A 15,850-nucleotide genomic window follows, 5' to 3' on the forward strand; every position below is an offset into this window, starting at 1 on the left:
AGAGAAATAACTGACATACTATAAACTTGAATCATACATGTTCAATCATACATAACTTGCTTAGGCTGCAACTGACAATTATTTTGATAACTGATTAATCTGCCAATTATTTTTTTGATTAAAAACATATATCTTATTTCTTCAATTCCCTTTAATTAGAACTAGTATTGTTCACAACTACAGTGACTACAGAGTAAAAAAGTGCACCCGTGGTTTGTAGTTTTCTTTCAGAATGAGGGAGAAAATGGACCTGGAAATCTGAGTATAACTACATCACTAATATATCATTCTATAATATTTAAAACTGCCAGTATTTTAATACTAAATAACTTTGATTAAATGAAATGACTCATCATCCTCCATGTCTAAATGCATAATTCTGGCTCTCTACTTACATATATCCAATGTCACCACTCAGACCGTCTTCTAAAGAATTAAAATTGTTTACTGTTATGTTAAGTTAAATAAAATGAAATTTAAATACAAAAACTTTGTTATAGGAGTTCCTGAGCTTTCCCTAATGTCAGTATATGTGTTGGACAAATAACAGTGTAACGTGAGAGGCTGTTAGCCTGTCAGTCATCCCTGATATGACAGGTATCTGCATGAGAGAGCATGCACGTGATTGGCTGAGGCAAAGGAAGCAGGTGTGTGTGTGTGTGTGTGTGTGTGTGTGTGTGTGCGTGTAGCGAGCCTGAGAGAGACAGCATGAAGAGAGAGTTTCCAAAGCTCTCTACAGCAACTCCCGCTAATGTTAGTTTCATGAATTTCTCACACATGTTAAACAGGATGATCAGTAAACATCAGGACAAGACGAGTTCTCAGAGACATGCCAAATATTTTTCCAACATGGAACATATGTGGAGTTTTTAAGCACCCCTGCTCCTCTGGTGTTCTTTTATCCCTGCTGTGCTCCCATGCTGTACCATAGAGTTGATGCACAGTTTGTTTTAACACACTTTATAGCTTTACCTGATGTAAATGCCAACACATTGAAAAAGTTTTAGGCCAGGCTGCTTTCTCTGCTGCTGCAATATTCCACGTGTATCAATCAGCGACTTCACTTCACTTCCACCCTGCTATGCTCATGTTTACATGCGATGGAAACAGCTCCACTGCTCCGGGCGGACAGAATAATCCCGCGACTTAATGCATTGGTAATGACATTTGTTGACACCACCTTTAAGAACCTTTGTAGATTTGTGTAGCAGCCGCACTAGTGGCCCACGGACCTCGAGTTGAGAAACACTGGTTTGGACCGTGGTATGACCCTTCCCTGAGTGTAAATTAAGGCACAGAAGAACACAGAGATGATGCAATTGCTCGTCTGTGTGCGCACACATGTGTGTGTGTGTGGGGGGGTGAACCCTGCCTCCTGTGTACCTGAATACATCCTGCCAAGACGCTGGTGGTCATCTTCTTGTAGAGGCTGGCGTACTTCTCACAGTCCGTGATGAGGTCTCTCAGCTCGGTGACCAGCAGTAGGTAGGTGCTGTGTTTGTCCAGAGCTTTCACCAGAGCCTCTTTGGTTCCCAGACGACACATCACCACCGCATAGTCTTTGTTGAGGGACGCCAGCCGGTACAGGAAGCGGATAAAATTCTGGACCACCTAAACAACCATTCACACAAGGTTAACAGACAGAACCAGGAGGGTTTGCTTCACTTGAGCCTGGTCAGTTCTGACCTCTTTGTCGTTGATTAAAGCCGTCATTGAAGACAAGCAGGGCTCGATGCTCTCATGCCAGGGGAGCATGTCCTCCTGGTAGTCGTCCAGGAACTTGTTTAAGATCCTGCAGGAACCAACAGCCAATCAAAAAACAGCAACAACAGACAAACTGCAGTTGGAAGTCAGCCATGGTGAACATCAGTACCTGAGAATAGAGAGCTGGACAGCACGGTCTGCTCGAAGCTGCTCCATCAGACGGACCAGATCCTGATATGTGTCTCTGCTGTGAGTCACCTGTTGACATGACGAACACTCATCTCATTACTTGTCCCAACAACAGCCAACCAATACCAGCGCGCCCAGCCAACCCAGCCCACCAAGCCCACCCTGCCAACCCACTGCAGTCCACTGTCTTCGTGTGTGTGTGTGTGTGTGCACCTGGCTGCGTTTCTCCTCCAGCTGTGAGGCATCGTCACACAGCAGCTGGGAGGGGTCATCACACAGCAGCTGCTCCAGAGTCTGGATCACCTCCTTGATGGCCGTCAGCTCCTTCAGACTGACCACCAACATCTGCAGCTCCATGTCCTTAAAGTCCAGCTGTTCCCGATACTCTGACCACACACACACAGACACAGACACACAAACACACACAAACACACACATATACAGACACACTCTTCAGTCAAGCACAACACATGAGCTTGTGTCATGTTAAGCCCAGTTTTTGTGGGTTTGGGGACATCATGTGGACTGGCCTCGATGAGCTCCTCATACACCCTGACTCCGATCAGTTCACTTCCTTGTTGTGTTCAGACTATGGCTGTCAATGCACCTTGATGTTGAACCTGAGAGGCTCACCAACGTGTCAGTGCACAGCTCGGTGTAGGAACAAGAAAAGTGAGGTGCAGAAAATGTGCTTACTCCTCTACTGCAGGCTTGTGCACAGCAGGACACAGCTCAATATTAGTGTCAATACTGTGTGTTTATATCATTTACACCAACAGCTGGAAGCAGAAACAAGGACAGTTCAACCCATGGCTGAAAACTAGCAGTGTCTACATGTGAATGAACTAGGGATGGGACAGTTCACGAGATCCTTGGTTTGGATCTTATCACAGTTTTCAGGTTGGTTCAGAGTACATTGTTGTTGTTTTTAACACCCCAGATAACCATATAATCCAATAATTGTATCCCAGTTGTCAAATCCCAATTATTCAAACAATTCTGTCATGAACAGTCCTGTGAAACCTAAAGAATAAGGCACTTTGACATGTGAAACATTAAAGCTAGGTGAGATGGTAGTTCCAACATGCCAACTCCTCAGTAAGGAAAGTCCCTGTTGGCTGTCCCAGAAGTCGCGAAAAGTCACTAAATGATGTCATTGTAATTTGCACAACAAGCCATTTGCATGTAATTGTCAAGGATGCTGTATGAGAGACGTATAGCATGAGACAGATAGGAAACAGGGGTCTGCTGTGAGCGAGAAATGGTCTGTCTGTGTTTTGGATGGGGGGGGGCTCACGGCTGCACCTGCTGCTCATGGAGGAGAGGAAGATCGAAACATGCTTTCACCTCAGGATTCAAAACTCCAGGAAAGTCGCTACATTAGCTACTAGCTGCTTTTTTGAAAAAGAGTGGCTAAAAGGGTCTGAAAAGTCACTTAATACAGAAAGAAAGTCTCTGAGCTGGTGACACTCAGTCACGGACCTATCCACCACTTCCTCACTGCCATCAGCAGAGCTCACAGCAAAGTGCTTCCATACAGCAGGACCATACACCGCCACAGACGCATCCTCTAACTCTGGCCTCCTGTCCCCGCCTACACATCACTCACGCACTCTGAACTGAGTTAGGTAACCAAATGGTTTGAATGGTTTTAATGAGTTGAATGAGCTGAGGTCAGAGCCAGAGGATTCAGACAGATGTATGAGCAGGCCTGAGGCTGTGTCGCCATGACAACATCAGTTCAGCTATTTCAGGGTTAGGGTTAGGGTTGAGACTTTTTTGTCTTTGTGTGGTTATGAACCTTGTGCTCGACATGGTTTGTAAACTAGCTTAAACTGAGGCTAACCCAGTTTTCCAAATAAGGGGGAACCCCAGCACAGGCAGCTGTAGCTGTGCTGTATAAAGTATTTGATATTAACTTTACTTAAATACCGTATGGCAAACTATACGTCTATTAATAATACAGTCCAGTCTTGCCGTTGCTAAGTGGAGTTTGTTTTGCCACTCAGTCTGACTTGGGTGGGCGTGTCCCTAGGGATGGGTACCTTTCATATTTAAAATGATACTGTACTGACCAACAGTACGGTATCTGGCAATCGGTACTCAACAGTACCAATTTTTGTTTTTTTTTTGTGTTTATGGGGTAAAAATATCAATTCGTTTAGTAATGAAATATTTTTTTTTATTTAACATATTTATTTTCATATATAACCTTACAAAGCTGTTTTCATGTTCAGCACAGAAAACTGCCACTCTTCCACTCTCTCACAATCACAAGGATGCATTCAGGTACCTACCTTTTGATTTTTTGTGAATCAGTACCTGGCACTTTTGACAGAATTTGGTTGGTACCTATAAAAGTACTTTATTCGGTACCTATCCCTACGTGTCCCTGAGGGGCAATGACGTAAACACATACCCTCTATAGCAGACAGAGAGCTGAGAAAAGCACCACAAGAAACATCTCCCAACGCTTGCTTTGTGAAGATGCAACAACCCCTCCCCCACTAACTGTGCTCAGGAGTGGGATCTGTGTGAAGGATGGTGAAAACGTCTTTGAACGTGTTACCAACACTATGTTCACTCTGTTGCTTGTGATCAGTTGTGATGATGTACTCAAGGCTTGAAGCAGGAAAAAATCCTGTGCCTGAAGGGGGGGGGGATTGCACTTATTATTATCATTGTTATTATAATCATTATCATTATGATGTTAATAATGATATAAATGATAATAATAATAATAACAATAATAATAACATTATAAATAATAATAATAACATTATAAATAATAATATTATAAATAATAATATTAAACTCAGTAACACTTATTTTTTGTTCACATACATGGTTGGTCAGCGATACAGCAGCAGTACCTGTGGCCGTCGCTCCCGGTAGGGTCCACAATTTTGTTGTTGGATAACTATGCTAAATATAATTAAAGCTGATGATAATGATATGCTAAAGTTTACTTGAAATAGATTTACAACCTTTTTAAATGTAAATGACCCCTGAGCACACTCAAATAAAGACTACATAAATCAGGTATTCAGCTCTGAAACGGTTGTGCTCCTTAGATATGAAAATATGCAGATTATTGAAACAAAGTCATTAAAGGAGGAGCTTATTATTGTGTTTAATGAAAGTTGTGAATGTTGAAGATTAATTGAAAAAATAAAAACTAAACTGAAAAAGCTTTCTAGAAACACTGTCTGCTGATGGGTTCAACAGTCATTTTTCACTAATAAACTAAGTACTATGCTTTCTGGACTACAAGTCACTCCGTAGTACTATCATACACTTTTTGAGGTTGTATCAGTCAAAAATGCGTCATGAAGACGAAAACAACGTATATAGGCTAAGTCACACTGGACCATAAGTTTCATTTATTTAGAATGATTTGGTTTGTTTACAGTATTTCCAGAGTGAACTTTTTACATAAAAAAAATTAAAATGTTTTTTTATTAGGAGGTTTAAATACTGTTCCTACAGCTTCATATCTATGATCAGTTTCTCTTCTCTACATGCGCTCCTCTCCTCTCCCCTCCTCTGCTCTGCTCTAGGTGAGTGTTGCTGGTGAGATCAGTGCAGTGTGAGTTTAAATGATCTGATAAATGTCCTCACTTTTAAAAAGTTACAGAATTTTTGGCGCTAGTTTCTGACTTAAATCCTGGAATCAGTTTACCATAGAGAGCAAATATGATGCCAGTGAAGTTTCAAATCACGTTATCAGGGACACCTGAAGCTGTCACGGTGTCCAAGATGGAGGCTGGAAACCAGCGCGTCTGGGCGCCTGTCAGTAGAAGACTTCTCGAACGGACCAATGAGCAAACACTTTGTGCAGACAGTGCTCGTGGGAGTTGTTGTGTTGTAGTCTCATACCGCAATGGGTTTAGTATTTCAGATGCCGTTTCAGAAAACTACAATTATATAATTCAACCCGCCGAGGTCGCTAGTAGGAGTGACGGTTTTACCCGCCCAGCTGAAATCCGCATGGACCCGATTCCATGGTAAGCTTGCTCTCTGAAGCCTTCAAAAGCTTGTTCGTTGTCCACAAACATCTCTCAATATCACTGCTTCATTACAGGTGTTCGCTACTCCGCTTCTGCTCTCCACCTCCGTCATTAATTACTCTCTTCACGAAGCACATTAATCTGACAAATCAGATGGACAGTTCCATATCAGACGATTGTTCTGCCAGTCACACTTATCATAGACTAATACGCATCAAGCTATGGTATGATGTAGCGGATTTGGGCCGCTGCTGCTTGTTTGTGAAATCCTGATTGGTCCGTCTTGCACAAATCAGAAGAGAGGCAGGAGCTGCTCCTCTGCAGCTCCCGCCTCTCTTTCCTGATTGGTTCAGTCGGAACTTGATTGAGTAAAATCGTTGGTCAACGGAGGGCGGCCAGACCGACCTGCAGGATTTTACAATCAGGCAGGTTTGTCTGCGCTGGATTTCCGGCACTATGCGGCAGGTCTTCAAGCCCTGTGTACTGCTCTCCAGCAGAGTCAACGTGAACCTGATCCACAGCCTGGTCCAGTTTCCACCTACCTTTACCGTCCAGCTTGTGCACCATGGAGATGTGGTTGAGGGCGATGATGGCAAGCATGGTCTCAGCTCCAGAAAGACTCCGACACTTCTTCAGGACTGACATGACATCACAGGCCACCAGCTGCTCTGCCAGGCTCTTGTGGTTTGTGATGAGCAAGATGATGACCAGCAGGCCATTTCGCACCGAGAGCATACAGCTGCATAGAGAATCCCAGATCAGAACCAGACCAGATGGGTCAGAGACACCTGGACCTTCAGCAGATACTCACCCTTTAGTCTTGAGCATGAGGTCAATGGCAGCAGGGATGGCTCCCAGAAGGCCTTTGGAGCCTTCAGGTGTGGCTGAGCCGATGCTAGCGAAGATCTCCAACATCATCTGGGTACCGGACTCAGACAGAGGCAGGCTGCTGCCCACGCTTCGCAGGTAATGTTTGCTGGCTCCAGTGATCACTTTCAGCGTCTGTGTGAACAGGAAACAATGACAAACACTGTTTGACCGTGAGCTCCAACATACCCCAGAGTTTACACCAATCAGGTTCTTTATCAACAGCTGTGGATGAAAGAAAAAACATCTCATCAGAGCAGTAAGGCTAGCAGCACACACATCTTCAGAGCGTGGTGATAAAAGGTCCAATCCCAATGAGTGTCATACACATTCTGTCATTAGCTTTCACCCCTGGATGATTCACCTGTTTGATGCTTTGATCAATCAACCCTCATCACTAAATTTTAGCTTTTTACCAGGGCTGTCGAAATTGACGATAAAATGTTAACTCTAATTTCTCTTAATGCAGCTAATTTATTCAACGCGCGATTAACACACACAAATTACATGTATGACCCTCAGCCCACCCCCTAGGTTGGGAAATCAGGAATCCATACATTACTAACACAACATTGTGGTTGACAAGCAGAAATGAGTGAAGACGGTGTTTATAAAGGGAATTTCAACTCCAAAGCACTGCCACATGGCACACCAGCCATCCAAACTGTGCCGTGCTCAACCACAATTGCCCCCCGCAGCGCCATTCCCCTGCTGGAGAGTACAGTCAGCGGTCACACTACTCCAACATGGACCATTAGCAGGTATCACACACAGGCATGGCCTGCATACATGATCTTGAAGCATCTGTTTACATGAAGCGCGATCTCATCAGAGTCAGCACAATGAGACACAGAGAGCACTGCTACAACTTTAGAGACTTTTTCCCTGGTGTCGTTTTAGTCCGACACAGACCATTAACATCTCGCCAAAGCAGAGAGGTGAATCGTGCTCAAGCACGACACACTTGTAGTCACACTAGCCATACTAGCTGGGCTTCACGGTTGAAGCGCGCTTAAGCACGGAACAGTTTGCCAGTGTGACCACGTCCTCAAATACCACTTGCTGTCCAGTCATAAAAGGGCTGCAGAGGAATACACTGTGTGAGATCATTTTTTCAGACAATGCATCTGTTGTTGTGATGCATGAGCTCTATCAGTTTGTGTTGAGCTGCCTAAAAAAAACAGTTAACTATGAACAATCATTTGACAGCCCAACTTTTCGCACAAAATCTATTGAAAAATTCTATGTCAAAGTGAAAACAGATCATATCCTTAGTAATGTCAGTGAAACAAAAATAGATCACTAAAAATGACTGTTTGCACAAGTTTTCACCTTCTTTTAAATTGAATGGTCTAAATGAAATGGTGCCAACAGTCTCACCATGAGAGAAATGAGGATCACCTGAGAGCTGACAGAATGGTCAAATGTCAGTGTGCAAAGACTGACTGAGACTGACTGAGAGTGACTGAGACATGCCCACACACACTCAGTGCTGTGACTGCAGACAAACATGACAACAATTTTTGTTTCTACAATTTTACAGTGTCATTTAGCAGAAGCATTTGTCCAAAGTGACGTACAACACAAGCAAGAATTGAGTCTGGAGGGAAAAGCTTGGTGAGTGAATGGAAGTAGTCTGTTTGACCATCACTGACGTGAAGTGGATGTGAGGCGTGTTACTCACAGCGAGCGCTAGCTGCTGGACTTGTGTGACACTGGAGAACTCCTGCATGCACGACAGGATAGCTTTGACCCCTCCCTCTGAGGCGAAGCAGACCCTCCACTCGTACTTTAGCATGATGAGGTGAGTGAGTCTCAGCGTACTGATCACCAGGTCTCTGGATGATGAGGACAGCAGCTCCACCAGCAGCTTCAGCACCTTGTCCCTGTCAGAGACACATAAACCCAGGGACATTTCAAACTGTGACCCTCCCCCCTCATTAAGGGACCAGGATTTAAAGAGAAGACATGAGAGATGATGTGTCACATTTTAAACATTCAACATTTAACACTTTAGGGGTGGGAGAACAAAAACAATTAGCAGAGGGTGAAATGTTTCTCTCTGACTCACGTGATGTGCATTTTATGGGAAAATATGGCTCCTGATATAGTCTGTAGATATCGTCATCATCATCATTTAACTTTTTCACATGGTCTGGTGTTAAAAAAGCAAACTAAAAATCATAAAAGTCCTAAACCTGTCGACTCTGTCTGCAGCATGAAGCACACAGCACAGGAATGCTGCTCAGCAGACCTGCAGGAGTGTTTGTGTTTGTTGGAAATGAGTTATGACCACAAGCCTCCTGATCCACCCTCCTACTGGACCCCTTACACTCCAGGAATCTGATGGCGTCCCTGGATGTTCAGCTGTGGCTCTGACGGCTTCCTGAAGCAGTGTCTCACCGTACAGTCTGGGCCGAGTCACTTCTCATGGAGTTCTTCTCCTGGCTCCCCTTCTCCTCCAGCAGCCTGGTGATGAAGAGGACAGCTGCCAGCTGCTGGGCCTGGTCTGAGCCTGAGCCCCCCTTCTTCAGGATGTCCACCACCTCCCCCAGCTTCTCCAGAACCGTCTTCTTCCCCTGGACACGGGGGTTGTTGAACACTGCAGAAAGGGCCGGAGAGACAGTCAGCTGACCCCCTGTGAGACCGTTTGAAGGTACTTCCTGTATACCAGGGTTCTGCCTTTTGCTTCCTAGAGCTCATCTGTCACCTTTCATCTTTTCCTCCAGGTCGTCGGGGTATTTACTGTCATCCTCTGAGGGCAGCTCACTCTCTGCCTCTGGGCTGCCGCAGCCAGAGTCTGCAGGATGCTCCTTCTTGGCCTTCTTGGAGACAGAGCCCATGGCTGAGGAGGAGGACACTGAGGCTGAAGACGAGGAGGAAGAGCTCGGTCCTCCTCCTCCTCCCAGACCAGACGAGCCCAGAGAACTTTCAGCTACGAGACAAAGCAGAGCAAGGGTCACAGTTTAGCTACACTAAAATCAGTATGTGTGGTCTGTCGTCAGGCTGTAAAAATACTGGACAGGAAGACCAACGCCCAACAACACTGTCACCCGCTGATCAATCAACCCTCATCAATAAAAGTTAGCTTTTTACTTGAGCTGTCTAAATGCCCCCCCCCCCCAAAAAAGCCAAATTGGCTTAACTTACAGAAATGTTATTAACATGCATTGTCTCTGTATGTTAAACCAATAAACTAAACTAAACAGTAAGTCAGGCTCTTCACAGAGTCAGGTTCTGTTTCCTCACCCAGCAGCTCCTCGTCCTCCAGACTTCCTCCCCCTCTCCTCAGGTAGTGTTTGCAGAAGGTGTGGGAGCACAGCAGGTCGCTCAGACATGACGATGGCAGCTTCTGCTTCAGGTAATGCAGCAACTTCTTGGCCACATCCCCAGGGACACTCAGACCAATCAGAGACCAGTCGTTGAGCTCCGCCTCCTACAGTACAGACCATGCACAGACAGCGAGAATGAGATGAACAGCGAGACAAGAAGTCCTGAATACACTGTCAGTCAAACTAAACTGACAGGTAACTTTGTTTTCTTCACAGGTTCATACAGAAAAACTCCTTTTTTAACAAAGACTTCCCAACACCAGAGACTCCTCAGAGGAATAAAGAAGTCTGCCAATTAACTCAACAATACCAGGGGTGGGTACTGAAAAGAACCATATGATACCATAGTATCATCATCATGATATGATATATTGCAATATTCTCAAGAGTTAACTAAGAAAAAAGAGATGGTATTTATGTGAATCACACATTACTCTAAACTGTAAAGACAAATTACATCAAACCCATCTGACAGAAATAAAGGCTTTCTATTTGATTGTTTTTGAAACACTGAAAGTGAGATGCAGTGTGACGTTTCAGCTGAAAACATGAAGTGCATCATGATTGTCACTGAACTGCTGTTACATTAAACTAATGTTGCAAAGAATTGATTGGGGAAAAAATGTGGCTAGCTGGTGAAACTGACAAACGCCAACATTTCCCGTAAAAAAAAATTCATACTGTGTCAAAAAAGTGACTAAGTTTATTAACTTATCAGTCAACTACACGCTAAAATTAAACTCGGTACAATTTTAAACTAACTGACCATCAGCAAAGAGAAAACATTGATGTCTACAGCATCATTCATTTATTCATTCATTTTCCTTTATTTGTTTTGGAGGGACACTGCACATTAATATACATTTCATAAAAAATGTAAATACACCCGAGTAAGCCAAAAGGTTAGTTTACATCGGCTGTCCCCCTTGCCAGAGCAGTATAGGCTAATACCTGGCAGGGAATAAATAAAAGAGACATACAATATACATATGCAAAGTGCACACATCATCAAGTTTAGGAATAACATATTTTGAATATACTTTGAGATTATATCTATGGACAGAGTGGGGTCTCAGGATTCATACGGTCCAGTCGTTTTTCTGGTCACATCTATGGTTTTGGTACAATTGCAAGCAGTGTAAGACCATGATTTCAGTGGAACAATCTTGGGATTTAACAGTCTCCACCAGCTCTCTGATGGCAGTTGATGAACAATGATCACCATGGCAACATCTGGCTTCAGATGGGCCTCAGCTGCCAGGCTTACATGATTAAAAAAACACACACAGGACAAAAATTATCACACTTTAGTCGCAGGGTTTCCGCTACATGTAAATGCTTTAAAGATGTAAGGACCTGGATGAGCAGAAACTTCTTACTGCTGAACTCAGAGAAGACTGAAGTCATTGTTCTTGGACCCAAACATCTCAGAGAGGCTTTCTCTTCCAGCACCACTGTCAGGAACCTGGGAGTTCTTTTTGGTCAGGACCTGTCATTTAACTTTCACATCCAACAGGTCTCAAGGACGGCATTTTTTCATCTTCGCAATATCAAGAAAATAAGACACATCTTGTGTCAGAGCGGTGCTGAGACACTAGTCCATGCTTTTGTTTCTATTAGGATACTTCAGCTGGTTCAGAACGCTGCCGCTCGGGTACTGACTTGGACTGGGAGGAGAGAGCACATCTCTTCAGTGTTAGCGTCTCTACACTGGTTACCTATAAAATCTAGGATAGAGTTTAAAATTCTTCTTCTGACTTACAAAATGCTTAATAGCATCGAGCCATCGTATCTTAAAGACTTAATCGTTCTGTATAATCCGTCTAAGTCTTTGCGTTCTCAACATGCAGGTCTGCTCGTTGTACCTAGGGTCTCTAGAAGTAGTCTGGGAGGTGGAGCCTTTAGTTATCAGGCTCCTCTTCTTTGGAATATCTTACCAGTTTAGGTCTAGGGGACAGACATGGTCTAAACCTTTAAGAAAAGACTTAAAACTTTCCTTTTTGATAAAGCTTACAGTTAGAGCTGGATCAGGTCTGAACCACAGAATCTGACACACAGGGCTCCTGTTTCTCTCTCTCTATCTGTCAGTCTAACTTCTAGTCTTAATGTCCTGTTATAGTTACTGACCATAAACCTCTCTGGGAGGCTCTGAGTTTGTCTTGTAGGTTCCTCTGGATCGATGAAGTAGACGGCCTGTTGCTGTGCTCCTGTCAGACTCCAGCTGCCACAGCTTTGGATTATTAACAGGAATGTTCTGCTGGTTTCACCTTAACTGTCGCCACAGCGCCAAACTTCGGACTGTGTCTCTCTCTCTCTCTTTCCCTTTCTGTGTGTGTGTGCGTGTGTGTGTGTGTGTGTGTGTATCCCTCTCTCTCTGTCGATTCCGCCCTTACTTTGATCATTAATCAGTGTTTACAGATGCATGTTATCATCTAGCGCCGTGCTTTTTTTGCTGTAATGATGCAGGTCACGTCATAGATATAATACTAGCTGAGCAAACCTTCGTTTTCCACACTGCATCACAGTGTTTCTATCCCTATATCAAGTCAGCATTAGCAGAAGTTCCCCTGTCACTCTGAGGTTTGTATTTACTTTAAACTTCATCCTGGTCAGTCTGTGGAGAAATTCATGATGATCAGCACTGTGAACCTAGTGGTGCATGTTACGCACCAGCTGATTGTTAATCCTTCTACAGCAAAGTTTTGCCTCCAATGCGTTGACAGACAAACGTGCACACATTTACACACACAGACAAGCATTGGGTATAATAAAACCACCACAAGAAGAAACGCCTGCCAGCGCCTTCTCTGTGAAGATGCAACACTCCCTCTCCTCTCTCCGCCCCAGCTGTCGACAATGCCACGGCACGGATGTTAGTTTTGTTTATGGGCACATCCATTATTCTCAGGGATGTTGTTAGGTGTTCACAGGCAGCCTGTATTTTAAGGTAAAGGAGGAATATAAATGGTGCTAATTGACCAATTGTGACACCTTCTTTTCAGAATTTATTTGATATATTCTATTATACTGCTGTATAACAGACAGTGACTTATTTTTTTTCATGTTTCAAGTAGCCTTAAAGAAGCCTTGTCATTGTATTGTTCCATTTGTGTGTGTGTTGTTCCCTGCTGTTAGGAATGATTTTTTATGAAGGAATATGATTTGCATTTTCCCTTTCATATGAAAGATAGCATTTTTGTAGAAAGGAACCTGTTGATTCAGAGGGACATTCAGCTTTCAGAAAAAATGCCACTTATCATTTAATTGATCATCTATTGAAAAAATGAAACAATTAACAATTAATGAATTACTCGATAACTTGCATCCCTAATTAATTTACTTTCATCCAAGAGTTTAAGACGGGCTCCTTCAGAATTCTGCATTAGCAGTTCAGCACAAGCTTTTCAGAACTTTATTCAACCATTTTCAGACATATCTCCAGTCATTAATGGTCAGCATTCTGCATTAGACATTCAGCACAAGATTCTACATCCACAGCAAAATTTCTTCAGATATTGCTTTTCTAGTTTTTTGTATGTTATTTAACAAAAACAAGCATAAATTTAGAGGAAGAAGTAGCTGTTTTTGGTATAGCTGTTTAAAATGCTCTTTTTTCATCTTCCCATCATATAACAAAACAAATAGGGACTCACATTCCCTGACTCCACTTTGAGCCAATGTAAATAACAGGTTGTAACTAGAAAAGCACCCAGAGAGTGCAGGCCTCCATCACGCAACACTTCAGTCCTCCTTTAATGTTATACTCCCTTTCAGTAGACTGTCTGCTACAATTTGGTGTTAGGCAACAAATTATCGTACAAACCTGCAACTGACAGTGTTAAAAATGATGATGACCCAGTACATATTTTATACTCTGGATCTTAGTATCCAGCATATTGCCAGGATCTGCCAGGATTAAATCTGTCAGAAATTACTGTGACCTTGCCTTGTATTCTTTTGCAAAGTAACCTTGCCATTTATCATGAAGTAATATACACATATGGTGAAAACGACCGTATCTCACAGTGATAAGGAATCCTTTAAAAGAAGTCCTGGATCCAGACGGTGATCCAGATCACCTCCAAAATTTAATGACTTCTTCCTTATCCCATTTTGACTATTTCCCAGATATTTCATTAAGATCTGTTTGTTGCTTTTTGAGTTATGTTGTTCACAGAGAAACAAACAGACAAACTCTCCCAAAAACATAACCTCCTTGGCAGAGGTAATGAGTGAGATCAGGCATTTTAGGTCGTGTTTTTTGTGTTTCTTCCAAAGTATTAATCAATTTAACCAATTATTAAGATGATTCAGATGCATTTGGATGGATGGATGCAGAGATACTAGCTCATCAGGACAGCAAATCATTTTTTGGGGCTCGTGAGTTAGCTTTAATGTTCAGATTTGTTTTGTGCAGCTGACAAGATGGGACTTTATTTCTGCATCAGTCACAAGAAATGCAGTCGTCTGTGGTGCCCATTTTTCAACAGCAAGATTGATATGACAGAGTCTATTTTATAAAGTCTATCAGTCACCAGCGGCAGCAGCAGCCCCTAGCCCAGCACCCGCTGGCAGAACTAAACATTTTGTAAGTGATTCAGCCTGAGATTCAACTCAACGGAAACATGATTTTTTTCAGTCAGTGTTTCTGATTTTAAACTTTAATTATGTTGATGTGAACACAGCATTAGGCAACATGTCACTAGCTAACAGTGCTCACACACCAGGACACCTGCTCCATCCTCCACTGGTTCTCCTCACACCTACAGCCGTTATTCCTCCTAATCCTGCCCTGTTCCTTCTCTCGATCTTTCCTAACAGGATCATTATTAGAACCCATCCATCATATGGATAGAATACAGAATTTCTTCCGCTTCATTGACAGAAGTGACAGTCAGATCCATGTTAATTCATGTTAAACAGAGGCAGAAGCAGCGTGGGCTCCCCATTGTTTGAATGCCACTTTTTATCAAAAAGTACATAAACGTCTCCCTGTGGTTTATTAATTTAGGAATTTCTTTCAGGATATCATTTTGAAGTTATCTTCCTATGACCTTCTTAACAGTTGCCTTTAACCTGCAAAATGTCCTTTAACTTCCAACTCTGCTGAAACATGATTTTTTGTTTTATGAGATAATGGATGTTGAAATAAAGATATTTTTTCACACCTCAAAATGTCACCGGTGTTCCCATGACGAAAGATGAAGTACTGATGTAGTGAGTCACACAGCAGGGGATCGGCTTATTTGTCCCATTACGACATCAGTATTTGGCCTCAGAGAGGACTGGATCACATGGATCAGGGTGAACGTACCATACCCTTCCAATACTGAATCCTTCTCATTAGAGAATGAAAACTGACTCCAAGTGATGGTTGCAAAATCAAAACAAAATAAACACTTTCAGTTTATCCCTGTCTTCAGAAAAAAGAACATATCACTGAATGTTTATGTCATTAAGCTCATGCAGAAACCCAACAGTGAAGCCAAAAAGACCCCAGTGAGAAGCTGGCTCAGATTCTGGCACACATCTTTGGTTTGGTGTTCCTCACCTGATCCTCCAGACTCTGCAGCAGGATGCTGTTGACCTCCTGCTGCTGCTGCGGTTCAAGTTTCTTGATGAAGAAGAGGACCTCCCACCACTCAGCCCGGCTCAGAGCCAGGGGCTCTGTATGAAGACCCTCGGAGAGGTACGGCAGGGAGTACAAACCTCCAGGGGGCTTGGAGAAAAACGTCTGGCTCACTGAGG

At 43.1% G+C, this 15,850-nt stretch overlaps 1 protein-coding gene across 3 annotated transcripts in view; it reads right to left on the bottom strand.

Moving 5' to 3' along the window:
• The window catches only part of cul9 (cullin 9), a 94,075-nt gene that overhangs the window by 49,625 nt on the left and 28,600 nt on the right, over window positions 1–15,850 (bottom strand). For all 3 annotated transcript variants that reach the window (XM_074675609.1, XM_074675608.1, XM_074675607.1), the window contains exons 6-16: window positions 15,654–15,844; window positions 10,020–10,206; window positions 9,481–9,705; window positions 9,174–9,372; window positions 8,455–8,656; window positions 6,715–6,905; window positions 6,446–6,642; window positions 2,107–2,279; window positions 1,874–1,962; window positions 1,687–1,792; window positions 1,384–1,611 (exon numbers count right to left, since the gene is read on the bottom strand). In XM_074675609.1, the coding sequence (XP_074531710.1) occupies window positions 1,384–1,611; window positions 1,687–1,792; window positions 1,874–1,962; window positions 2,107–2,279; window positions 6,446–6,642; window positions 6,715–6,905; window positions 8,455–8,656; window positions 9,174–9,372; window positions 9,481–9,705; window positions 10,020–10,206; window positions 15,654–15,844 (1,988 nt within the window). The remainder of the gene's footprint in view (window positions 1–1,383; window positions 1,612–1,686; window positions 1,793–1,873; window positions 1,963–2,106; window positions 2,280–6,445; window positions 6,643–6,714; window positions 6,906–8,454; window positions 8,657–9,173; window positions 9,373–9,480; window positions 9,706–10,019; window positions 10,207–15,653; window positions 15,845–15,850) is intronic.

Source organism: Halichoeres trimaculatus, unplaced genomic scaffold (assembly GCF_033239565.1).
Source record: "Halichoeres trimaculatus isolate MK-OKI-2021-1 unplaced genomic scaffold, fHalTri1.1 fHalTri1_scaffold_8, whole genome shotgun sequence".
Classification (NCBI taxonomy): Eukaryota; Metazoa; Chordata; class Actinopteri; order Labriformes; family Labridae; genus Halichoeres; species Halichoeres trimaculatus.